This window comes from Hylobates moloch, unplaced genomic scaffold (assembly GCF_009828535.3).
Source record: "Hylobates moloch isolate HMO894 unplaced genomic scaffold, HMol_V3 SCAFFOLD_20, whole genome shotgun sequence".
In the NCBI taxonomy this organism is placed as follows: Eukaryota; Metazoa; Chordata; class Mammalia; order Primates; family Hylobatidae; genus Hylobates; species Hylobates moloch.
In genome coordinates this window covers 10,019,890-10,046,365 of record NW_026652295.1, presented here as the reverse complement: position 1 = coordinate 10,046,365, position 26,476 = coordinate 10,019,890, and the positions used below count along the sequence as shown (strand labels likewise).

The 26,476-nt window shown below is 42.6% G+C and overlaps 2 protein-coding genes across 4 annotated transcripts in view; one reads left to right on the top strand and one right to left on the bottom strand.

The window, feature by feature from the left end:
* The window catches only part of PAK1IP1 (PAK1 interacting protein 1), a 16,121-nt gene extending 8,193 nt beyond the window's left edge, over nucleotides 1–7,928 (bottom strand). The window contains exons 1-4 of one of the 2 annotated variants that reach the window (XM_032140850.2): nucleotides 7,799–7,928; nucleotides 5,371–5,536; nucleotides 582–702; nucleotides 432–506 (exon numbers count right to left, since the gene is read on the bottom strand). In XM_032140850.2, coding sequence (XP_031996741.1) covers nucleotides 432–506; nucleotides 582–702; nucleotides 5,371–5,536; nucleotides 7,799–7,882 — 446 coding nt within the window. In that variant the 5' untranslated portion in view covers nucleotides 7,883–7,928. The remainder of the gene's footprint in view (nucleotides 1–431; nucleotides 507–581; nucleotides 703–5,370; nucleotides 5,537–7,798) is intronic. The other variant, XM_032140852.2, reaches the window with a different exon arrangement.
* A 328-nt stretch (nucleotides 7,929–8,256) lies between these two features.
* CUNH6orf52 (chromosome unknown C6orf52 homolog) lies at nucleotides 8,257–25,462 on the top strand. Of its 2 annotated transcripts, XM_058432435.1 has the most exons (6): nucleotides 8,257–8,379; nucleotides 16,138–16,219; nucleotides 16,533–16,731; nucleotides 20,458–20,503; nucleotides 24,234–24,326; nucleotides 25,286–25,462. In XM_058432435.1, exons 2-6 carry the CDS (start codon nucleotides 16,149–16,151, stop codon nucleotides 25,426–25,428), a joined length of 552 nt encoding a protein of 183 aa, XP_058288418.1. In that variant the 5' UTR covers nucleotides 8,257–8,379; nucleotides 16,138–16,148; the 3' UTR covers nucleotides 25,429–25,462. The 2 variants fall into 2 exon arrangements, with proteins under 2 accessions (XP_058288418.1, XP_058288419.1); XM_058432436.1 differs by lacking the exon at nucleotides 8,257–8,379 and having other exon boundaries at nucleotides 16,149–16,219; nucleotides 16,551–16,731; nucleotides 25,286–25,428.
* The last annotated feature ends 1,014 nt before the right edge of the window (nucleotides 25,463–26,476 follow it).

Here is a 26,476-nt window from a genome sequence, read left to right as displayed (position 1 = left end):
GGGAGGCCGAGGTGGGCGGATCATGAGGTCAGGAGATCGAGACCATCCTGGCTAACACGGTGAAACACCATCTCTACTAAAAATACAAAAAATTAGCCGGGCATAGTGGCGGGCGCCTGTAGTCCCAGCTACTCGGGAGGCTGAGGCAGGAGAATGGCGTGAACCCAGGAGGCGGAGCTTGCAGTGAGCCAAGATCATGCCACTGCACTCCAGCCTGGGCGACAAGAGCAGGGCGACAGAGTGAAACTCCATCTCAAAAAAAAGAAAAAAAAAGAAAATATAGCTTGTCATTTTTATCCTACCACTATGAACCACTATGAAAAGGTTCACTAGCTTTTGACCTTTCCCTTGTATCACAGTATTTTTAAATGGTAGAGAGCTGTAGTAAAAGATACACCTTAGAAAAATGCTCTTCAGCATTAATGACTTACCTCAATGTCTTATCTGTACCAACCGACAGGGCCAACTTGCCAGATGGGTGAATAGAAAGGAAGGTCACCTGTCCTCTATAATGAAACCAACAGTTAGTCCCCAACTTGACTGGCACATCCAGAATGCTAAAGGGAAAGAGCCCGACTCACTTGTGAGCTTTAATTGACTTCAGGCATTCCCATTTCTTTGCATCCCAGATACAGATGAGTCCATCTTCCGCTCCACTGATTAAATGCCTGTTGCCATAGAATTTCAGGCAAGTTATTGTACCTATGGAAAAACCAAAATAGGCAAAAATAATATTCATTTTAAACGCAAACTCCATTTCTGATTTGAAGGCTATGCTATGCTAAGTAAAACACTCAATACCTTTTTTCTTTTTTTCTTTTTTTTGAGGCAGGGTTTCACTCTTGTTACCCAGGCTGAAGTGCTATGGCACAATCTTATCCCACTGCAACCTCTGCCTCCTGGGTTCAAGTAATCTTCCTACCTCAGCCTCCTGAGTAACTGGGACTACAGGTGCACATCAATATACATAGCTAATTTTTGTATTTCTTGTAGATACAAGGTTTCACCATACCATGTTGCCCAGGCTGGTCTTGAACTCCTGGGCCCAAGCGATCTGCCCACCTCAGCCTCCCAAAGTGCTGGCATTACAGGTGTGAGCCACTGTGCCTGGCCTCAATGTCTTAATATTACTAAACTATACCTTAAATTTTTTCATGTAAGTACAGTTGTTCAAATCTATGCAAATATTTTCAGCAGAGTATCTCCAGTTTAGATATAGATTTGAACAAATCAGTTCACGTCCTTGCTTTACCTCTGCAAATTATAAACTTAGGAGGTAGCTGGCTAGGATAGTTTGAGCAAAAGTAAACAAAACTAATCAGCTAACAAGCTAATCCGGGGAACAAACCAGGTGTACTGCCACATGACTTCCACTTTCTAAACAGTGAATTAGCTACCCAATCAGCCACAATCCAATCATTATCACTCAGACCTGTTTTGATCCATTTCCACACACTTCTCATTCATTTGTTCATATTTTCCTCTCCCTATTATCCTATTTCTCACTTCAGAAAGTTTGCTTTCCCACATCTGCTTCCCTAGAAAAAAGCTTATCTATTAGCAACTCTTAGAAAAATAGGATTTATGCATCCATAAAAAGGAATGAGATCATGTCCTTTGCAGGGATGTGGATGGAGTTGGAAGCCATTATCCCCAGCAAACTAATGCAGGAAGAGAAAATTAAACACTGCCCAGGCAAGGTGGCTCATGCCTGTAATCCCAGCACTTTGGGAGACCGAGGCAGGCAGATCACTTGAGGTCAGGAGTTCAAGACCAGCCTGGCCAACACGGCGAAACCCCGTCTCTACGGAACATACAAAAATTAGCTGGATGTGGTGGTGTGTGCCTGTAGTACCAGCTACTCAGGAGTCTGAGGCACAAGAATCGCTTGAACCCGGGAGATGGAGGTTGCAGTGAGCCGAGATCTGCCACTGCACTCCAGCCTGGGTGACAGAGCAAGACTCCATCTCAAAAAAGAAGGAAAGAAAGAAATAGAAAAGAAAAGAAAGAAAACCAAACACCACATGTTCTCACACAGGGGAAGAACACCACACACTGGGGCCGTGGGAGGGGAAGGGTTGGGGGAAGGAGAGCATTAGAAGGAACAGCTAATGGACGCTGGGCTTAACACCTAGGTGATGGGATGATCTGTACAGCAAACCACCATGGGACATTTACCTATGTAACAAACCTGCACGTCCTGCATGTGTACCCCTGAACTTAAAAGTTGAAGGAAAAAAAAGAAAAAAAGGATTTATACAAGAAATAAAGGAAACCAAGAAACCAAGAGCCCTACTTCATTCACCCCCCAATCTAAACTCCTGTGTAATTCCTTTTCTTATTGTTGAACACTTGTACTAATGGGTTTGGGCAGATCAAATTTAACTTATTTCTTCCAAACCTGAGAGAGAAGGCTTCTTTGTAATGAACTAGGACTAGGAGATAGAGAAAAAAAGAATGTATATTTGAATCACTCAAAGCTCAGCTTCTGATGAAGTGCAAAACAGCTGTTAAAGCAGCAATGGACAGTCTGCCATGGTGTGAAAGTGTCCCCCAAAATTCATTTGCTGAAACTTAGTTGCCAATGTGATAGTTTAAGAGGTGAGACCTTTAGGAGGTAATGGTGACTAAGTCATGAGGGCAAGCCCTCATGAACAGGATTAGAGGACTGGCGACATTATAAAAGTTTTCTTTTGGCAGGGCGCGGTGGCTCACACCTGTAATCCCAGCACTTTGGGAGGCTGAGGCGGGCGGATCACTTGAGGTCAAGAGTTCAAAACCAGCCTGGCCAACATGGTTAGACCCCTGTCTCTACTAAAAATAGAAAAATTAGCTGGGCGTGGTGGCAGGCACCTACAATCCAAGCTACCTGGGAGGCTGAGGCAGGAGAATCGCTTAAACCCAGGAGGCAGAAGTTGTAGTGAGCCGAGATCGCGCCACTGCACTCCAGCCCAGGTGACAGAGCGAGAAGCCCCCCCGCCCCCGCCAAAAAAAAAGTTGTTTTTGTTTGTTTTAAACTGGCTCCAACTCTCAAGAATTGTGTAGGGAGCTGCTTTGCCCTTCTACCATATGAGGACACAGCAACAGAGAGCCAGTCCTTACGAGACAAGAAAATCTGCTGGTGCCTTAATCTTAGACTTCTCAGCCTCTACAACTGTGAGAAATAAATCTCTATTATTGATAAATTATTCAGTCTAAGGCATTTTGTTGTAGCAGTCTGAATAAACTAAGGGAACATCTAATAGAAGGAAGCCACTTATGGCTGCAAATTTCCTGCTGGAAACCAATGCTTGGTGTGGATCCTCTGAAATACATGTAAGATTGGGTAGGAAAAAGGGCACAATTTTATCTGCCTTTCTTTGCAGAAAACCAACTTTCTTGGCTGAGTTACTCCTCATTCTCTGTCCCCTGGAAAAATGCAACAAAAACGGCATAAAATGTTTGGTACTGAAGAAAAAAATTTACCTGTTCAGTCTTTCTCTCCCTTGATTCTGCCACTATCCTGGGTACCCTGACCACCAGTGTGGAAAACCAAACCACAAGCCGGGAATTGTAGTACTACTTCTTGACTTCAACTCCAGTGACCTTTGCCTCCCCTGCATTTCAGTCCCCTACACCCACAGCCTGGGCATCGTTACCACGTAGAGCTGTTCCATGTTAGAACTCTTGACCTCTAGGAACCTATTTGCTGACCACAAGCTCACATCTTCCCATCCCTTTCATGCCTCCCTGCACTCACACTCCACCTGCTTTTGTATTTCAGAGATCTCCAGGCCCTTGACAACACATTTTCTTTTCTTTTCCTCTTTTTTTTTTTTTTTTTTGAGACAAAGTCTCGCTCTGTCGCCTAGGCTGGAGTGCAGTGGCGCAATCTCAGCTCACTGCAAACTCTGCCTCCCCGGGTTCAAGCTATTCTCCTGCCTCAGCCTCCTGAGTAGCTGGGACTACAGGTGCGTGCCACCACGTCCAGCTAAGGTTATGTATTTTTAGTAGAGAGGGGGTTTCTCTGTGTTAGCCAGGATGGTCTCAATCTCCTGACCTCATGCTCAGCCCACCTTGGCCTCCCAAAGTGCTGGGATTACAGGCACGAACCACCGCGCCCAGCCTTTGACAACACATTTTCTCTACGCTGACAACCTAATCCACTCCTTCACCAAAATTCTTAATTCCCTTGTAACTCAATCCTTCTACCACACACACCAAGTAACCTTCCTCTCTCTAGGGAAATGTCTGTGGCTTATTACTGAAGAAACTCAGAAAATCTTGCAAACTGATGTTAGTTAATCCGTTGCTGCCAATTCCAATGGGGCAGGCCTTCATCAGTCCTTCTGTTGGGGTTCTCAGTCAGCACCCCTCCGATACAAACTGGCAGTACTTTCCTCAAGCCCACATCATTCATTTGCTAGCTTGCTCCCTCCCTCCCTCCCCATTCAGTCTCTACCTGGCTCTCTCAAGGACTCCAGGATCTGGTCCCATCTACTTCTCTAGCCCCTCAAACTCCCAATTTAACCTTCTCATAATCTGGAACTGCTTACCGTTCCCCATGAACACCAGTGGTCAAAAGCATGGGCTCTAGACCTAGGTTCAAGTTCTAGTTCCACTGTTTGAGACCTTGGGCAAGTCAAGTAACATCTTTGAAACTAGGTGTTCTCTTCTACTTTCTTGGCACACGGAGGGGTACATAATATACCCTCAATAAAGTCAGATATTGCTATGATGCTACTACCTGTGCTCCTCATACTGCCAGCTCTGCCTGGAATGTCCTTTCTCCTTCCTTGCAAACTTTACCTGCCCAACAACTAACATTTCTCTTTTAAGATAATTCAGATGTCATTTTAAGGAAGGTCTCAGTGAAAACCTCACTCTGACTCCCTTACTCTCTGACTGGGTTAAATGCCTCCTTTCTGTCTCCCAATACAGACTGTAAGCCAACCCAGGGCAAGAAACCTTTTTTTTTTTTTGAGACGGAGTCTCACTCTGTTGCCCAGGCTGGCATGCAGTGGCGCGATCTCAGCTTACTGCAATCTCTGCCTCCCGGGTTCAAACGATTCCCCTGCCTCAGCCTCCCGAGTAGCTGGGACTACAGGTGCGTGCCACCACACCCAGCTAATTTTTTTTGTATTTTAGTAGAGACAGGTCTGGTCTCCAGCTACTGACCTCATGTGATCCACCCGCCTCAGCCTCCCAAAGTGCTGGGATTACAGGTGTGAGTCACTGCGCCAGGCTAAGAAACCATTTTTTAAAAAAATTCCTCTATCTTCTAGCACAGAATCTGCTAAAAAATAATTGTTTAACAAGAAATTGTTAAACTGAAGTCAAATTGTGAAGAACACCTCCATGTTCTCATCTTAAGGGATATAATTTTCTTACCACTGTGATGCACTAGAGCCCCATGCTCTATCTTCTTTTTCATGTCATAAATGTGAATTGTTTCATCTTTGCTCCCAGTGACCACAAAACGACTATTTACAGCTACTGCTGACAAGGAGGCAGTGTGAGCATGGTGAGTGAAGTCAGCCACAAGAGTCCATTGCTGCTGAAGATGAAAACATACAATTAATGCCACAGTCACACCACAGTTCTACCAACTCTATCCACTGGTAGTTTTCATGAATCATGGAACCATTTATCTGTTTCTGAAAAGATAAATCGTTCCACGATTCATGAAAACTATCAATGGATCCTATAAATGGAAAAATGATATGTTAAACTACAAAATGACATGTAGTTTAACACAAAGGACTTGAGACTTGATAAGGAAGGTAAAGCAAGGAGGTGGGCAGGCAACACTGGGTATCATCACTCTAGAACACGGTAATGAGACTGACGAGGGAAGACTTTTAGATCCTACACAAATCTTTAACTCGTTAATGTATTTACTTTATATGTGAGACTTAATTTATTTTTTCAGATATTCACATTTTTATTTGAATTTATTCTTTCAAATGATGAGTGCCTACTATGTATCTGGCACTATTCCAAGCAGTTGATCTATAGCAGTGAACTGCAATTCTCCCATCTAAGCCTCCTGAGTAGCTGGGATTACAAGCACTTGCCATCATGCCCAGTTAATTTTGGTAGAGACAGGGTTTCACCACGTTGGCCAGGCTGGTCTTGAACTCCTGACCTCAGGTGATCCACCTGCCTCACCCTCCCAAAGTGCTGGGATTGCAGGCATGAGCCACCGCGCACAGTGGACAAGCCTTATAAAGAAAAATCAACAGAGTAAAGGTATCTTTCCATGAGTACCAGCATAAGCCCTAGAGAATCACCAATAATGAAATCTCAGGAACTCTGTGCTTATTGCCATGTGACAATAACATTAGGAAGTCTGACTGGATGAGTGCGAAGTATGACAGCAAAATACACACACACACACAAACACACACACACACTCACTCCTTAAACTGAAGGAACTGAATCAAAAAGTATTTGCAAAACAAACCGAAAAAGAAAAAAAACCCATCAAACTTCTTTGAACATGTGTTACTGCAAATCAGGTCCTTAATAATTACAGCAACAGATACTCCTTCCATCATTTAACACCAAGGGGGCCTCCTTTGAATCAAGCATTTTTGCGGGGCTGCTATGGCCTTAAATCAAATAATAACCTTTTAAAATTCACATAATGTAGGTTATCTAGGCTATTGCTTAGATTTAGTAGAAGCATAGGGTAATGGTTAAGAGTTTCAAATATCAGAGACCCTTGGGGGCTCCTGACATTTTGGGGTCAGCTCTGCCAATTATTATCTGTGTGGCCTTCAGCAGTCACTTAACCTATCTAGGACCAACATTTTGGTTCTTCATCTGCAAAACGAGAATAACTGCATCCTCCTCAGAGGGTTGCTATGAGGTCTACTGCGTGTCTGGAACACAGTTAAGTAATTTCACTACAAAAAAAAAACATATTAAATAGTATCATCTTTGACTATCCAAAACACATCACTTTTCAGCCAAAGACAAAGAGCAAATAACTGGAGTAGGAAACAAAATAAACAAAAGCAATAGGTCAAGTGATATATTTCTAAATTTTCTGGATAATTAAAGACCGACGCCTTGACTTCATAAAGAAGTACTGTACTCAATTTTCTAGAAAATGCTTAGACTTGCTTCAAGAATAAAAGTGAGCTAGATGTTAGGAGGTCGGATTTCTAGTCGTGAGTATAGTCCTATCTACCTATTTGACTACTGGCAATGTATTTGACCTTTTTATTTATTCACACATCTAATAATATCATATTCTGCTGTAATTTCTCTCCATCTATGTGTCTCCTCAGTCCTCCACCCCTTATGTAGGCAACGTCTCTAAGGTAAGATCCATACCTCCAGCATCTTTGCATCTCCACCGCCCAGCTCGTCATAAGTTCCCAACAAATAACGAATTGGTATCGCTTTATCTATAAGGGATTTATCCTCATCTAGTTCTGGTAATTTGTAAAATTCCAGAACAGAAATTCAGCAAAAGAGCGAGATCTTCTTTCATTAAATTCTGAATACTGTCAACTTATGGGATCGATCCTTAAATCCACAATCTAAGACTCATTTGTCCGTATGCAGAAATGCCGGTTTCGTGTCCCGCGGACCTTTTGTCTACTAGAAAAGGCAGATATTGTTTCATTTTGATAAAATGTCCATTCAACGTTTTAAAAGGTTAGCTTTTCTCTTAAGACTCTTAGGTTCGATTCATCAAATCACCCAGTGAACAGCAGGCGCTCCAATATTTACCTCTACTGTGTATGAACCAAACCCGACCTTCCCGGCCCCGCCTCCGACTGTCTCTAGCTACGCGGTATCTCACCTTGTAGTCGCCGCAAGCCTCGGGCTCCGGGTGTACAGCGAACCCAAAGAGGACCTGCTCGTAGCAACCAGCGACCAGCTCCATTCAGCAGCGCACGTGCCTCTTCCGTCAGCCCGGCTCAGCCTGGTGGTGACAGAACCGGATGCCAAAAAAAAAAAAAAAAAAAAAAAAGTCTGGGTCCTTTCTGCATCGGCGCTCGAATTATACGTCAGGCTCTAGGGCTGCCTTTAAGTCGCCTGTAAACGTGGACATATTTTCAGCGCGAGGAGGTCACATGGATTTTCCAAGAGGAGAATAAGTAAAGATGCCACATGAGGAGGTTCTCACTGCAAGGAGAAAAAAATCGGGGGCAAGCAGGCATATCTCAGGAAGGTGGCAGCTACGCCCATCTGAGGGGAGCGGGCGGGACATCCTCTGCGAAGCCCCTCATTTCCGTGACATCAGGAGGAGGCAGGGCCGATTTCCGGCCGGTTGTGTAGGGGCTGTAGCGCCGGCGTCGCGCATCGTTGTGGGCTGTGTACTACTAGGGTAGAAGTTTTTGTTCAGGAAACAGCGGAACGAGCCTTTCTGTCGTTAACAGGGCAAGGAGGGGTGGGATTAGGGTTCGTGGTGACCTGTTGCAGCGGCGCAGCGCTCGCGCTGCCTCGACGGACCCGGTGTGCTAGATGTGTCCGCGTTCCCGTCTGCCCGGGCCAGAACCCCTGCCTTGCACACTTTCTCTGCCTGCTTGCTCCGCGTATCTAACTCTGGGGTTGTATTGACCAAGGTTGCGGCACCTCCTGGGGAGGGAGCAGTGAGCTGCCTTTTTTTTTTTGAGACGGAGTTTCGCTCTTTTTACCCAGGCTGGAGTGCGGTGGCTCGATTTCGGCTCACCGCAACCTCTGCCTCCCGGGTTCAAGCAATTCTCCTGCCTCAGCCTCCCGAGTAGCTGGGATTACAGGCATACGCCACCACGCCTGACTAATTTTGTATTTTTTAGTAGAGACAGGGGTTCTCCATGTTGGCTAGGCTGGTTTTGAACTCCCGACCCCAGGTGATCCGCTTGCCTCGACCTCCCAAAGTTGCTGGGATTACAGGCGTGAGCCACCGCGCCCGACACGAGCCTTCATTTGAGAGTTGGGAAAACAGAGTGAGCCTGAGCAATATATTTTGATGCCATCTCTACAAAAATGTTATAAATTAGCCCAGCATGGCGACGCCCGCCTGTGGCCTCAGCAACTCGGAAGGCTGAGGTGGGAGGATTGCTTGAGCCCAGGAGGTCGAGGCTGCAGTGAGCCGAGATCGCTCCACTGCACTCCAGCCTGGGGGACGAGCCAGGCCCTGTTTCAAAGAAAATAAGTTTTATTTAATAAGGTTTAGAGATTCAGGTACGTCTTAGACATTACAGCTTTCCTACAAACTCCCAATAGAGTAAATCTTGGTTGGGATAGTTTTCATAAACACAGTAGTAGGTTATTTGTAAACAAGATGCATAGTCCATCCTTGTCAAATCTTCCGCCTCCATTTCAAGTGCAATACAGTGCTTCAGCGCCTAGACCCTTTTGTTTCCAATAACTTTTCTTCTCTGGTGTTCTGAATTGTTAGTACGTGTTAATAGAGGCTGGTTTGGGTCTTGCAGAAATGATTTCATTTGGGATGCTTTGGTTGTCATTGCAGTGCAGGAACGGACTTGTTATTGTTAGATAATTGGTGCCAGGAAGAAAAGTCAGCATGGAGACAAAAGATCTCTCAGCAAGGCAATCTGTACTTTATGCAGAAAGGATGCTCAATTGCGGATGGAACAATGGTGAGAGCACCCCTGAACAAAGGAAAAGCAGACATATTTATCCCTTACGCATTTGGGTTGTCCTTACTGTTGTGTCCTGCATCCGGTGGCTGGGGCTGGATCGCGTAATCTTAAACTGATACCCGATTTGCTAAATAGGCTGTGAGCTATAGGGCTTAACAGAGTTATTAGCACAAAGCAAGGAGGCTTGAAGTAAGTTAGTCTTTAGAGGAAACTATTGTTTCTAACATTTATGATTTGTTCTTTAACAAGAAGGGAAACTTTGAAGAGGAAACTTTTTACTTTCTACATCATCTGCTAGCTTTGTCAACGCCAAATGTAAGCACTTCTCAGACACTGAAATGCTGTTGACAAACTAATTCTCAGTCTAGTGGAAATCCTTGTATTGATTCACTCTTCCAAAATCATTCTTGGCTGGGCGCGGTGGCTTACGCCTGTAATCCCAGCACTTTGGGAGGCTTAGGCAGGCGGATTGTTTGAGGTCAGGATAGTCTGAAAAAAAAAAAAAAAAAAAAGGCTGGGCGCGGTGGCTCACGCCTGTAATCCCAGCACTTTGGGAGGCCGAGGCGGGCGGATCACGAGGTCAGGAGATCGAGACCATCCTGGCTAACACGGTGAAACCCCGTCTCTCCTAAAAATACAAAAATTAGCCAGGCGTGGTGGTGGGCGCCTGTAGTCCCAACTACTCAGGAGGCTGAGGCAGGAGAATGGCGTGAACCTGGGAGGCGGAGCTTGCAGTGAGCCAAGATCGCGCCACTGCACTCCAGCCTGGGTGACAGCGAGACTCCGTCTCAAAAAAAAAAAAAGGCCGGATGCAGTGGCTCATGCATGCCTGTAATCCCAGCACTTTGACGAGGTCAAGAGATCGAGACCATCCTGGCCAACATAGTGAAACGCCATCTCTACTAAAAATACAAAAATTAGCTGGGTGTGGTGGTGTGCGCCTGTAGTCCCAGCTACTCGGAAGGGTGAGGCAGGAGAATCGCTTGAATTAGGGAGGTGGAGATTGCAGTGAGCCGAGATCCCGCCACTGCACTTCAGCATGAGCAACTGAGTGAGACTGCCTCAAGAAAAAGTCATTCTTTCTTTCACTTTGTGCTAGTTATCTTCATTGTGTTACAAAAAGTCAAATTATTTTACGATTTAGACTACTTTTTTTGTAATGTGAAACTTTCCACCAGAGAACCACGAAGATTAGAGTGTGAAGTAAGTGTCCTCTGGACGTGAGACAAGATATTAGTAAGCAGGACATTTTAAGTTTCACATTTTATCTTTAAAAATGTGCCTTTATGCATTTTACTCCACAACATATCTGTTCATTTTAATGCAAAAGTATTACACTCTCATCCACAAATTAAAAACCGCTAAAACTTTCAAAATCATGCTTTGTATATTGTTACTTCTGCAACGTCCCTAGTGCCCTGTCTGCTTACCCCAGGGACATCTCAACTGCTGTTTGAGAAGTATTAATACTTGTTTAATACATTTTTTAAAATAAATTTTAGCTTATCACCATAAAAAGGTGATTATTTAGAATCTGTTACCAGACTGTCACACTTTTACTTGCTTAAGTAACCTTTGTTCCAACCAGGAATTTTGGAATATAGTTGGTTCTAGAATGGAAACCATGGTGTAAGCACCATGAACATAACTCAAAGTGGTTTTACTTGAAAAAGAAAAAAAAACCCAAAAAAAGAAAACCCCCCAAAACTTAGAAATGAGTGGAACCAATTATAGAGCTCAGAGGACTCAGACAACATCTAGTCGAGGTGTTAATAATCTGGGGGTTCCTGGATAAGTTTCAGGGGTTTTGAATCCCATGAAATTACATGCAAATATGTGGATATACGTTTTTGGAGGAAAGCATTAAGATTTTAAGGGAGGAGACCACCCTCGCATTGTCTTATGCCCAATTTCTGCCTCCAAAGAAAGAAGAAGTAAAAACTAAAAGGCAGAAATGAAATCTGCAAGCAGACAGCCCAGCGCCACACCCTGGGCCTGGTAAAGATCGACCCCGGACCTAATCGGTTATGTTATCTATAGATTACAGACATTGTATAGAAAAGCACCGTGAAAATCGCTGTCCTGTTCTGTTCCGTTCTAATTACCCGTGCATGCAGCCCCAGTCATGTACCCCCTGCTTGCTCAATCACGACCCTCATGCGGACCTCCTTAGAGTTGTGAGCTTTTAAAAGGGACAGGATATACCCAAAGGACTATATAAATCATGCTGCTATAAAGACACATGCACACGTATGTTTATTGCGGCACTATTCACAATAGCAAAGACTTGGAACCAACCCAAATGTCCAACAATAGACTGGATTAAGAAAATGTGGCACATATACACCATGGAATACTATGCAGCCATAAAAAATGATGAGTTCGTGTCCTTTGTAGGGACATGGATGAAACTGGAAAACATCATTCTCAGTAAACTATCGCAAGGACAAAAAACCGAACACCGCATGTTCTCACTCATAGGTGGGAATTGAACAATGAGAACTCATGGACACAGGAAGGGGAACATCACACTCCGGGGACTGTTGTGGGGTGGGGGGAGGGGGGAGGGACAGCATTAGGAGATATACCTAATGCTAAATGACGAGTTAATGGGTGCAGGAAATCAACATGGCACATGGATACATATGTAACAAACCTGCACATTGTGCACATGTACCCTAAAACCTAAAGTATAATAATAAAAAAATGAAAAGTTATGTTAAACATAATAAACATACTTTAATAACAACAACAAAAAAAAAGGGACAGGAATTGCTCACTCGGGGAGCTCAGTTGTTGATGTGAGTCTTGCCGAAGCTCCCGGCTGAATAAAGCCTTTCTTTCTTTAACTTGATGTCAGAGGGGTTTTGTCTGCGGCTTGCCCTGCTACAATTTAAGTAGCATTTCAAAAAGATTAGTGTAAGGGTACCTCATTAAGGGTAAAATGCAGTAATTCAGTCTTAGGTCCAGTCTTCGGTTATAAATGCTGAGATATGTCTGGAGAAGGGACTTTTTCAAGAACACACAGCTAAATAACAGAGCCAGCAATGCTGCTCTTTATTATGTGTCCTTGGCCGTGAACATTAACAGAGAGGAAGGCAGCAGCATTTCATTTTATGCATGGCTGTGGCAGTAATTTCAGATCTTAGATTGCGGATTTTCATTGTCTGAAGAAAGACAACAGAGAATTTTATACCTGTTTAACTGGATTTGAACTGAGCATAACTTCCCGTAAATCCTTCTATTCTCTTTCCAAACACAGGATGTAAAAAGTCGTTTAATCTCATTCTTGTGAAATCTGCAGCTGCCAAAAAACAACCAATGTTGAGAGTTCATTAATCAACACTAAAGCACAAGAGGATAGTGTTTTGTAGCTTTGTTTTTAAATCATTGATTGAAAAGGCTTTTGCACTTGAGCTATGCTCTGATTTATTCATTCATTCAACAAATATTTGTTGAGTGCCTAGCTTTGGTTTGTTAAAGTAGAAGCTAGTTTTTCTTCTTGGGTGGTGAGGGTGGTAAAGTGGACATCCTGGGGTAACAGCAGGATATAGTAGAGAAAAATCAGCCCTGTCAGAAATATCACGAGAGTCTCATATTCCTGCTGAATTCTCCTGCTTTCTCAATGCGACAGGTAGCAACTCTGCTAAATTCAAGGACTATGGAGGTTGCATGTGAATGTATTCCTGGGGGTTTTGGTCTCCTTGGTATTTCCCAGCACAAAGGGAAGTGGAGATAATGCCGTACTTGCCCCGAACCTGTCCAGTAGTGTGCCCCAATAGAAATTAGCTTCACCTGCTTCATGGGAGCAATCTAGTTGAAACAGAAGGTTTGCATTTGGGGCTTTCAGTGAGCAAAACAGTGCTTGTGAGCCCTTGTCAGTCATCTCCAAGGCCTAAGTACCCATCTTTACCCTGGGATCTTGCTTACAACCTTCTGTTGCACAGCTGCTGCCATCTTGCTAGGTTGTTTCAACATGATTACATTGACCTCTCTCTTCCTCAGCCTCTTTACCACCTCCTCAATGTTCAACTTCCATGTTCCTTTCCAACTGCAGCCTCAATGCTTACTTGGTCATAGCCATAATTGTGATTTTCTTTGTGTAAAATAAAGTCAGTCCTAAAATGAGAGAAGTAAAAAAAAAAATTTACAGAAAAAGAATCTTTAACTGACATGTTTTATTGGCTGTCTAAGCTACAGTAGTTAGGAATTGTATTTTACCTGACATAACAATAGTGGTCTAAACAAGACATTAAGTAAACCAGCGGTAGGCCAGTCTAGTGCTAGTGGAAGGAGTCCTTAGTCATTGGTGACCTAGACTCATTCTGTCTTGGATCCCAGTATTCTTCTGCATGATGTCTTCCCTGATGTCACCTCATAGTCCAAGATAGCTGCAGAGTTATTCTGACACCAGCCGTCGTATTTGTAATCCCAGCACCAGACCCTTCCAGCTAAGCAAATACCCTTTGCCCACACAGCTTTCCCCTACCCCCTTTACTAGTTCTGTTTACATCTTCTTAGCCAGACTGACCACCTGGCCACATCTTGCTGCAAGGGAGAAGCTAGGAAATGTAGTCTTTTAGCTTGGGCCTATTGCTAGCCCAAGTGAAATCAGAATTGTTATTAAGAAAATAAACCAATATTGGGTGGCACTTAACAATGTCTGCCACAGCTGCTAATCAATAAAATCACTCTTGAAGACATGAGGAAATCCACTCTGTATAAACTCCAGTATATCACCAATGCCAGTTGCCCTGCCTTGCCGATACCATCGGCCCTCAGCGTCTGTGGGTTCTGCATCCCTTGATGCAACCAATCACGGACTGAAAATACTTGGAAGGCCGGGCACGGTGGCTCACGCCTGTAATCCCAGAACTTTGGGAGGCCAAGGTGAGCGGATCTCCTGAGGTCAGAAGTTTGAGACCAGCCTGGCCAACATGGTGAAAGTCCGTCTCTACTAAAAATTAGCCAGGCGTGGTGGTGGGCACCTGTAATCCCAGCTACTGGGGAGGCCGAGGCAGGAGAATCACTTGTACCTGAAAGGTGGAGTTTGCAGTGAGGCGAGATCATGCCACTGCCCTCCAGCCTGGGCAACATGGTAAAACCCTGTCTCTACTAAAAATACAAATATTAGCCAGGTGTGGTGCCAGATGCCTGTAATCCGAGCTACTGGGGAGGCTGAGGCAGCAGAATCAGTTGAACCTGGGAGGTAGAGGTTGCAGTGAGCCAAGATCATGCCACTGTACTCTAGCCTGGGTGACAGCGGGAGACTCCATCTCAAAAACAAAACAAAGCAAAAAGCCCCAAAACTCCAAAAAGTTTCAAAAAGTAAAACTTGAATTTGCCACATGCTGGATACTACTGGTGAACCCACATGAAGTAATACATAGCCATTGTATTAGGTATTATAAGTCATCTAGACAGAATTTAAGGTTTATGGGAGGGTGTGTCTAGGTTCTTTGCAAATACTACACCATTTTATACTTGGGCATCCAAGGATTTTGGTGTCCGAGGGGGATCCTGTAAACAATCTCCCACGGATACTCAGGGATGAGTATAGTAATGGCTCAATAACTGGTGAATGATTGAATGATCCGAATATTTTGAATTCATCATGTTTGCTATTTTTCACATTATAGGTAAATAGAAAATACATTAAGAACTTAGTTATTAGCAAGGTGCGGGAAATGGCCAAACCCTAAGTGCCCCATATGGACTTAAAAGTTATCCTGAATTTTGACACTGTGTAACCTTGCTACTTAAAGTGGCGGGAGCTGGCTAATAAAAGCAGAATCTGAGGCTCCACTCCAAATCTGCCAAGTTAGAGAACCTACATTTTAAACAAGTCCAGGTCATTTGAATGCACATCAAAGTTCGGGACGTTTTATGCTTTTTAAAAAAAAAAAATACTGAACCAGAGAAATATTTCTTTAAAATTGTATCCTGTACTCTCATTAATGTAGAGTGTAAGAGAAAAGGAAGAGAGGAGGGAAGGGGGCGAGGGAGCGCATTCTTCTTGGCCTCTTAATTTTGCAGGTAGTTGGATGATGCTTTCAACCTGTGTGGGATTAAAAAAAGAAAAAGCCAGTAGGTGCTAGTTCCAGTAGTTATTCTCAGCAGGTAACAGAGGAGAGAAATGTATTTGTCTTAAGGTTTTAGTTATTAGAGATTCCTCTTTTACCTGTTGTGGTCAGGGGTGGAGTGGAGACTATCATTCATTGTCGACCAACATACCTACCCCTTCTGTCCCTCCCTGGGGTTCTGCTGGCTCCCCCTGCCTGACAGTTGGGAGAGAAGGGCTGGCAGGTGGAAGCCCGAGGAACAGATTGCAGAAGTTCCCCCAGGTGCCTCAGTACACCCCTCCCCCACCCACACCTTTACCCCCTTGTCAGGAAAGTCAAACAATTAATTGCCTAGCAGGAATTGCCACTAAATGTAATTATCTCAGATATAGTTGCGAGACTTACTTGTCAGGGTTGAGAGGTTTCAGCCCACAAGCTGGATTTTTGACGCAGGAATAAAAACTGGATTCTGCTCTCTTTTTGTAAAGTTTCTGGGTAAATGGCCCAACCAGAGAGTTCTGCAGATTTTGGCATAGCTCAACAAAATAATTATTACTGCTACTGGCAAAGGTGAGTGGTTTTCTCCTACTTTGAAAAGGAAAGCTGTTACTGTTCTATTTGCTACATAATTGTTGGTAACTTAAAAACTACGGCTTTTTTTTTTAAAGTTCTGGGGTACATGTGCAGAATGTGCAGGTTTTTTACATAGGTATACACGTGCCATGGTGGTTTGCTGCACCCATCAACCCGTCATCTACATTAGGTATCAAACTATGGCTTTGAACATAGGCGTTCAGCTTACTGCAAACTTCTGGGAAAGCAGAAAGGGTTTGGGGGTTTGTGGATGATTCTGCGTTGGTTGTGATGATTGTCATTCCTGTAGTCTCCCCTCTGCTATTAGAGTGAAGCAGGAATTCCAGCCCAGCCAGAGTTACCGCTATGGCAACTGGTATGCGCGACAGCACAGCTCTTACCTTCTTTCTGGCTACAGCTATGGCTGTGCAGTGGATGGAAATGGACAGGACTGTTTTTCTGCGCATGAGACCCCTGAACACACAGCTGAAACTCTGGTTATGCCTAAGGTATCCCTTGCTAGAATGAATCTTGTGTCATTCGTGTGCCCAATAATAGTAAACATCACTTTCCTATCTTCACACATCTGTGTCCTGTCAGTCAAATTCCCACAGCCATGGCTTTTGCTACCTGTTTTAATACTAGAGAGTAAAGCTGGTAGCCTAAGAAAAATGTTTGTATAGCTTTATTGAGGTATAATACACAAAAAGTCCCCGTACATGTTATTTATATGATTTGCTGAGTTTGGACATGTATAACCTAGAAGTGTTCACTTGCAGATAATTTCCCATTCTCTTCTAGAAACAACACAAAAGGCTGATGAAGTCTTTTACTAAATTCTTGCTACTAAATTTTAGATTATCATAATTCAATAAATTTTACTCTTTAACACTTAATATAGGAGAAAAGATAGTTTTGGGGTTTGTTTTATAGCAGTTGGACATAAACACACTTTAAAAAGATATTTTAATACTTTGAATTACTAAAGTGACATATTAAATCACACAAAGATGTATTGAAGTAAGGGAGAAGTTCCCCCCCACACACACCCCTCCTTCTTCCCCATTCCCTTCCCACTTACAAGAAAGTACTGTGGAGTGGATCTATGTCTTCTAGATCTTTCTCCTGTACTCTTGCTAAATCAGTGTGGTTCCTCTTTCTGTTTTGGTGGTTAGGGGATGATTTGGGCAAGAATGAACGATGTAGTACATACTGGTTTGCTCTTTGCATGCTTCTGCATAAGGAGACCTTTCTTTAAAAAATTGTCCACTTATGGTCTGGGCAAGATGGCTCACACGGGTAGTCCCAGCTACTTGGGAGACTGAGGCGGGATGATCACTTGAGTCCAGGAGTTTGAGGCTGCAATGAGCCATGATTGTGCCGTCGTACTCCAGCCTGAGCAACAGAGCGAGCGCAGTTAGATACATTGCGATTTTTAGCTAATCCCTTATCTGACATTTTAAATATTTTCAGGGCTTTAACAAACTTACGTATCTTCAAGCATTTGTCTGAGTGTTGCTTTTTTCCCCAAGAATATAATTCTGGATGTGGAAGGGCTGGATTAAAGGATATAACATTAAAAAATTTTAATAGCAAGTTACCTAAAGTCTGCATGAGTTTACACTTTTCATTATTGTGGTGGGTGTTCTTGCTACTCTACATTTGTCTGTGTATGATTAGCCAATCTAATAGGGCAGGGAGGCATTCGTCTATTATTGAGGGCAAATACCTCTTGAAATGTTTATTGGTATCTGTGTTCTATGACTTTGATATCCTCTTTCTAGTTTTTCTGTTGACTTGTGTCCCTCTTGCTTGACTGCATAAGATAGTCACATGTTAGAGAAATTAACACTTTGGAGTCTAACGTTACAGACTTCCCCCACACTAGCTTGTCTCCTAATATGCGGAATGACACCGTTTGTGTGATGATCTTTACCTTAAAACGAAAGTTGAATTTTATATCTAGTCCCTTGGCTTTTAAAACTTACATTTGCTTTATATTATGATATTTCACTGCCCAAACTTTCATTTTCAATTTTTCTCAAGTCTGCTTTAGGTGTGCCTCTTATATAAAATATCTTGTTAGATTTCTTGTCATTTTTTTCCTTCTTTTAGCCCAATTTGGGTTTTTCCCTTTTAACAGATGTTTGATAATTGCAGCACTTAAAAAAAAAATCTTTCACTACATTGCCTGAGGTTTTAGCACTCTTTTTTTTTTTCTTTCGCCCCTTCTCTTTGTGCTCTTTTTTGGGAGATGGTCTGTCTTTTGGTGGTTACCCTTATGTCTTTAAATAGAGAAGTATAGGAGTGAGTACATTATCAACTTCAGAAACAAAAGTATTTCTTGATTTTTCATCACTCTTGAGAAGATTAAGAAATGAACATCCTTTTTTTTCTCACCTGGCTACCCCTTCTCTCCATTCCTCTGTCCACTTTTGTTGGCACATTCTGGGATTTTTATCTCACTCTCTAGCCAATTTATTACTATAACATGCATTTTTCATACAAGAATTATATACATGTATTATCTTTTGTGGTTGTAGTGACCCCCTGTGCCATCTGCCTGCCATCCTGCTGGGTGTTCCCTGTTGGGAAGCTGCTGAGTGAAATTAAAGATGATAAGGCTCCGTGGTGGCGCTCTTTTATTCACACATCCCCATTTTGGTCTTCTCTAATAAAGTGTGTCCTTGCCAAGATGTCCTAGTTATTCCCTGCTTCCCCCAATGTGCTGTGCCTCTGTCCATAACCTTTATCTCCCCAAGTGAAAGGGTTACCCCCTCTCCAGCCCTCTCCTTTACATTTTGACATTGTGGAGGTGGCCGTCTCCAAAATGATTCTCAGGTCTTTGTGGTCCATCAGCACACCTTCCCAGACTATCTCTAGCTGAGGAAAGCCTTTTATAAATGTGCTTTTCCTTAAAGGTAGCCAGCTGCATACACAGCGCAGGTGGCCCTCAGACCAGAGAGAATGCTCTGTCTCCAGATACTTCCTGCTTCCCTCATCCTGGTTATTTAGCATCCACATTTACCAGAACACACATTGAAAGGAGGAAATGTGAGGTTACTTAAGTCTTGTATTATGGGAAAGGACTTATGGAAGTGTGGATTCTGGGTGTCTTTTCCATTTCTTTCTTTCCTTTTTATATAATTAGCTTTTAGAGATGATGTCTTGCTCTTTTGCCCAGGCTGGAGTGCAGTGGTGCCATCATAACTCATTGCAGTCTTGATCTCCTGGGTTCAAGTGATCCTCCTGCTCCAGCCTTCCAAGTAGCTGAGACTACTGGCTGCATGCCACCATGCCTGCGGTCTTAGCCATATCTAAATAGAAAAAAGACAGATTGTCTTTTGAAATTTATGGTAACTATATAACCTATTTCCAAACCTCAATATATTTCAGAGTGAAAGGGAGGCATACTTTCAGATAGACTGAAAAGAAAAGATAGTGGATCTTTGGCTCTCAATATCTTCTCATTCTTATTAGTAAGGGAAGCTTAATTAAGTGCCAGGAGCTAGATAAGCCCTTTTTTGATAGAGTGATTCCTTGGAATAAGTGGCCATATTTAACAAGACAGGTTCCCAACAGGTCTACATAGAGGAATCATAAAAACGTATGCTGCCCCGGTAGAGCCAACAGGGTCTGGGTTAGCAACCAAGATTTACTTTGGGAGTATCTCTGCAGTTTACTTCTCTTATTATGTAAGAATATGATTGGTGTGCTTTGCTATAGCCTCTGCATTTTCTTGAGCACCTAAAATCCTGGTTCTTAGCTGAGCCACAGGTTCGAGGATGTGATTAGAAGGCCATGAGAAAAACATGCTCATGGAGACTTTACAGATTGTCTTCTGGAAGAAGGAGCAGAACTCTAGGTAGAGTCAGGCATGTAGTACAGGAAATAAGGAGCCTGGATACCAGGGTCCCTGGTGTCTGGTTCCTAGCTCAGGCCCTAGGATGCTAATTAGGTCCCAGAAAATCCAGGGGCCAGAGGCCCTCGTTAGGCTTGTTCCAACTCTTTGTGACGGTTCTTCTGTGACTCAGTTTACTTCTTTCATAATTGTACTGTGTCACCTAAAGATTCTCTTCATCAAATTCAAAAGTTGATTTAAATAGATTAATTTTCAATATTATTTTTATTTTAGGTAGTTTTTTTGAGAGCTAGAGCTTTTCCCAATAAAGTATGTATTGATATTAAACCTTTTAAATAAAATTATTTTCTCATGAGATAATTTTTTGTTGCAGGAAACCACAACTCTAGCTGAAAACCAAGATGAAGACCCACTAGAAGGTAACATAAACCTTGTGCTGAAGTGGTTGGAAACAAAACCCCATTTCCTGGTTTCTCATTCACTCAGCTTGCTAGAAACTGGAAGGTTCTATTGGAAAATTCCAATGTAGGTTGCCTAAGCCATACGCTTCAGTAATTTCTCCTGTTGTTAGAAACTGGTTCTATGGGAACAACTTTAGCTAAGCCACCTCTTTGGGCCTTTCTGAAGGACTGAGAAAGGGGGACATTCCCAAACAGTAAGAAGACAATACATTGTTCTTAAGCTCCATTTCCTCTGTAAGTTTAGACTTTGAGGAGAATTATGCTTTAATTCTGTTTTTCAAGGGGGAAGAACATGAGGTGATTGCTGTGGCCTCAGGGTTATTGGATCCTGGTGTACCTGACAGGACAGCACTGTAGTGTCAGTCTGGTGGTGCTTCCTGTATTTCTCAATTTGTTTTGGAAAGAACAAAGTTTGTTTGCCTGGAGACAAACACTCTGAATGTGTCTTATTTGAGGAAGGGAAGAAATGTTTTGCTTCTTTTATTTTAAGTAATGGGAAAGAAAAATAGAGGAGAAATACAGAGACTACTATTGCCTTTTTCTTACCACATGTCCGTCTTATCACGTTTGTCTAATCTCTCTCTTGCCCAGACCCCTGCCCCTACCAGACAAACCCACCCACTGCCTTTATGACTTTATCAAAGAAGGGAGCATGTTGTTATCAGTCTTTGTAGCCCCTGTGACTAATTCAGAGTTCACATGTCAGTAGGTGCTCAATGTTTAAATTAAATCAAATTGGTGTTGAAAAGAAATCTTCATATGCTGTTGAGCAGTTCTAGTTTTTAGTACTTTGATTTAAACATGAGTAAAGGGTGCTTATTTCAACTTTCTGGGATTTCTTTCAGGTTAAGTGTGTCTTTCTTCTTGCCTTTATCAGTTATGCAATTTATTAAAATTGATGCAGGATTTCTTGCTCCTTAGTTCAGCTAAATCTAGGTCCTTGTCTCACAACCAGGAAAAATTAGGCATGCAGACACATTGAAGGGTGAGGAGGATGGAATTAAGTGAAAGGAAAGCTCTTAACAAAAAGAGGGATCCCAAACACAGGTTTCCACCTCACAAATTGAATACCAGGCCACCACGCATGAGTTGAAAAGGCCAGGCTCCTCCCCTGCATAGGGTGTGAATTCCTGGTGACTCCTCCTCATTCTTCCAGTGTGCATGTGGGCCCTTAGTCTGAGCCACTGCACGTTGATTTACTTCCCTTACTGCACATGTGTTAAGGGATGGAATTTTTCACCGTGGGCGTGTTTAGCCAAGCCCCCTGTGCACAATGACTTGGGCAGGTTGGAGGTTCTCCAGGGACCTTTCCCTATTTGCCTAGGCATTTGGCTGTCCCATGCCTCTGTCAAAATAATAGAGGTAAAAGTCTGCTTTTTGGATACAGATTGCCACGGGGTTCAGATTCCACATACTAGCTCTGTAATTCCAGACAAATTAATCTCTAGTGTGTCTGCTTCAGTTTCTGTAAAGTGGGGACATTGATACCTTTCTTATAGGAAGTGTGGGTATGCTAGGTCTAAAGTACTTTTAGGTGGTTAAACAGCTTCTGCCATATGATAACCACTCAAGTAGTGGCTGGTCATCAATCTGGCACAGTGCTGGTGAGTAGAAATGTAATGCAATTGCACCTCAAGGAGCTAGAAGAACAAGAACAAAGTAAACCTAAAATTAGTAGAAGAAAAGAAATAATAAAGACTATAGCAAAAATAAATAGAAACTAGAAAAATAATACAAAAGATCAACAAAATGAAGGGTTGATTTCTTTAAAAGGTAGTCAACAAACCTTTAAGAACAAAAGAAATTCAAAATCAGATGAAAAAGGAGACATTGCAACTGATGCCACAGAAATACAAAGAAACATAAGACAATTATGAACAATTGTACATCAGTAAATTGGATAACATAGAAGAAATGAGTAAATTCCTGGACACATACAATCTACCACCTACCAAGATTAAATTATGAAGGAATAGAAAACCTGAACAGACCAATAATAAGGAAGGAATTGAAACACTAATAAAAAGTCTCCCGTCAGGCCAGGCCTGGTGGATAATGCCTGTAATCCCAAGCACTTTGGGAGGCTGATGGGGGAGGGTCATTTGAGCCCAGGGGCTTGAGACCAGCCTTGGCAATACAGTGAGACCTTGTCTCTACAACAAATTTAAAAAATAACTGGATATGGTAGCATGTACCTGTAGTCCCAAATATTTGAGAGGCTGAGATAGGAGGATTGCTTGTGCCCAGAAGGTCGAGGCTTAAGTGAGCTATGAATGTGCCACTGCATGTCAGCCTGGGTAACAGAGTGAGACCCTGTCTCAAAAAAAAAAGTCTCCCATCAAAGAAAAGCCCAGGTCCTGATGGCCTGTTTATTATTCCAACATGCAATCAATATAAAAATTAACAACTTTTTTTACATGAAGTCTTGGAAATGCAGTATGTATTTTTTCTATTTTTTTTTCTTTTAATGGCTGCCCCCTCACCTGCAGATTGAGGGGACCCTTATTTTGAGGGCTATTCAGACATTACCTTCAAGCAGATTTTTAAATTGTTCCTATTGTGGTGAAATATGCATAACATAAAATTTACCATCTTGACTTTTAAATGTATCACACTTGATCTTAGCCAAAAGGCTGAGAAGCAGTAGACTTTTAAATGTATCAGTGGTATTAAGTACATTCATAATGTTGTGTAACATCACCATTCATCTCCGGAACTCTTCATTTTATAACCTGAAACTCCATACCCATTAAATAACAACTCTTCACTCTCCCTTCCCTCATCCCCTGGCAACCACCATTCTGCTTTCAATGTGGTGTATGTTTTATCCTTACATCACATCTCAGTGAGGGCCAGCAATGCTCAATAGCTGCATGTGGCTAGTGGCTACTGTGTTGGACAACACTGGTCTAGAAGATGCACAGGTTTAGGGATGATATAATTAGTTTGTCTTGAATAGGCTTCTTTTATAGTTTTGATCAACATCACTGGAAGGGCAGAGATCATGTAATCCGGGGTTTGGAGCTGACCACACTGAATCTGTTTTCTTGGCCACAGGTTAAGTGGAGAGCATGCTCATAAGCATACGATCCTAACTCCTCTTTCCCCACCAGGGACATGCAGTCAGGGACACGTTAGCAGACAACTGCCCATAACGGTAAAGGAAGGGAACTGGGGACAGAAGTGTAAGAAAATTTCAGAATGTTTAGGGTGGAAAAAAGGGAAACATCTACTTTTATGACCAGAAACGCTCAAAGGAAAGATGGCTCAAAAGGCATGGGAAGCTCTAAAGAATAAGAATCAGACAACACAATCACAAATGACTCCAGTGAAGAAAAGTGAGAAGTAGCTCATGAAATTTATATGATGGCTAAAGCCTAGTTGACCATTTTGGTTCTAAAATGATAAATACAGAAGGGTACTGCATTAGTCTTCTAGGACTACTGTAACAAAGTACCACAGACTGGGTGGTTTAAACAAAAATTTATCTTCTTATCGTTCTGGAGGCTGGAAATCCAATATCCAGGGTCTGGATAATTTGGTTTCTGGCGAGGGTTCTCTTCTTGGCTTGCAGACAACAGCCTTCTTGCTGTTTCCACACTTGATCTCTTTATGCGTGCATTGTAGGAGAGAATGTGAGCAAGTTCTCTGCTCTTTTTTTAAAAAAAAAAAATTTTATATTTTGTAGTGATGTGGTCTCAGTATGTTGCCCAGACTGATCTCAAACTCCCAGACTTAAGCAATTCACTGGTCTCAGCTTCCCAAAGTGTTAAGGTTACAGGTGTGAGTTGCTGCGTCCTGCCTGCTGTCTCTTTTTTTATAAGGGCACTACTTCTATCAGACCAGCACCCAACTCTTATGACCTCATCTAACCTCCCAGAGGCCCCATCTCCAAATGCCTTCACATTGTGGGGGTTAGGCTTTTAACAGAATAATTTCGTGGGGCAAAGATTTAGTTCCTAATAGGCATACAGATGAATAGCATGAACCCATATGAGTATTAGGAAGCAAATTATGATCCTCAAGGAACTGAGGCTTGCAAAAATTACAAAGGAAAACATAAAAGGCTTCTTCCATTACATTCAGTACAAGGAGAGGAAAAAATAGATTACATTAAAAAAAATTAATGACCTTGAAAGCTTTGGAAAGCTCTGGAAACCTGGCAACTTGGGCTGAAAATCCACGTTTAATACATTTGCAATAACATAATACCATCTCGTCACGGGTTCCAGGTTTCAGAGATGGAAGGCCAAGTCCTTCTGTCTTTCTGAATTAGTTGCTGTATAAAATCTATTCACTTACAATAATCTGTTAACTGAGCAGTTAAAGTAGCATGTTTATTTTTACAAACCCCTGTCCCAGGGGGCCATGGCTTGGTTCATTGTTTGGCATTGTATCTACCTGGCTCATGCAAGAAACATGACAGTCATTCTTGACCTTCCTTTTCCCCTTTCCTCCCAAATTGAATCCATCCCCCAAGCAGCTCAAATCTGTCCATTTTTTTTCTCCATCTCTTCTGTCAGCTGGATGCTCATTGAGTTTGATGATACTACTACTTTTATAGCTTAAATTTCCATTTTCAAGTCTTATTGAAAGGAAATATGCAATTTAAGAATTTTAACCTTTACTATCTGCAGTACTTCCTGCAAATGCTTTCTAAAAGCTTTCTAATTTTCAACTATTTCTAATATGTGTCCTGTAAAACTCTATTTTTTTCATATCCATTATTGGCTTCTGCAGATCCACATCTTCATTTAAATATTGAGGAATCAAACCAAGAGTTTATGGTGAAAAGTGAAGAACTCTATGACTCCCTCATGAATTGCCACTGGCAGCCTCTGGACACAGTTCACTCTGAAATTCCAGATGAGACCCCGAAGTGAAGCAAGGTGTTCATTAAACTCCGCAATTATCATACTAATTGTGTCATCTTTTGTTTTGGGAAAAAAGTAGTTCTCCCAGGAAGGCACTGAATTCTGTATGTAAAAACCAACTTCCAGGGCTTACATGTGATTGACATGAGAGAACATTAATGTAAATAAACTTTACCAGCACATCTGTTCCTGGAAGTGTTACATGAAGTAAGTGCCGGAAGAGCTCACATGGTGATCACGGTAGAAAAAGCTGTGCCATAAAACCCTTGGAAATAGGTTTAATGTGAGGTGGGCTTGAGCTGAAGGGACTGTGGCATTCGTTACTCTGATATGATTTGCTGCTTTCTCTGACTTCAAACTCTTATGGAGAGAAATTGTATCCACAGACAATGCATGGTTTCTTGCTTGTGTCTTGTCTAGAGAATGTTAGTTAGAACTGGATGTTTGATCTGCATTTCCTGGCCCCATGAGAGAGAGAGCTAGATGTGGCAGTAGAGACTCAATTGAATAGAAACATTCCTAAGCAGGGAAAAAAATTTGCTTGGTTCAAGCAATTCTCCTTCCTCAGCCTCCCGAGTAGCTGGGACTGCAGATGCTTGCTACCATGCCTGGCTACTTTTTTGTATTTTCAGTAGAGATAGGGTTTCACCATGTTGGCCAGGCTGGTCTCATTCTGACCTAAAGTGATTGGCCCACCTCGGCCTCCCAAAGTGCTGGGATTACTAGCAAGTGAGCCACTGCACCCAACCAGCACCTCCTGTTTTATCACCAGGGTGTTTATGACCTGTATCTTGTGATATCAGTCCTGTGGACCTCCTGTCTTATCCTGGAACTAAGAATGCCTGACCTCCTAGGAATGCCGCCCAGTAGGTCTCAGTCTTGTTTTACCCAGCCCCGGTTCAAGATGGAATCGCTCTGGTTCAAATCCCTCTGACAAAATGACAGCTCTTTTTGATGGTGATGAGGGAGACAGGCAGAATCCGGAGTTACCCCTAGGATTTTTTGGCTTGAGTAATAGCATGGATAGTGGTTCCATTTACTGAAAAGGAGGAAACTG

Bases quoted from the DNA above. Each gene is read 5' to 3' on its own strand.
- CUNH6orf52 (XM_058432435.1), top strand. From the start codon at position 16,149: ATGGCCCAACCAGAGAGTTCTGCAGATTTTGGCATAGCTCAACAAAAT. The intron at 20,504-24,233 runs GTAACATAAACC...TATATTTTGTAG, and splicing joins AGATGAAGACCCACTAGAAG to TGATGTGGTCTCAGTATGTT. The intron at 24,327-25,285 runs GTGTGAGTTGCT...TGGCTTCTGCAG, and splicing joins CCAAAGTGTTAAGGTTACAG to ATCCACATCTTCATTTAAAT.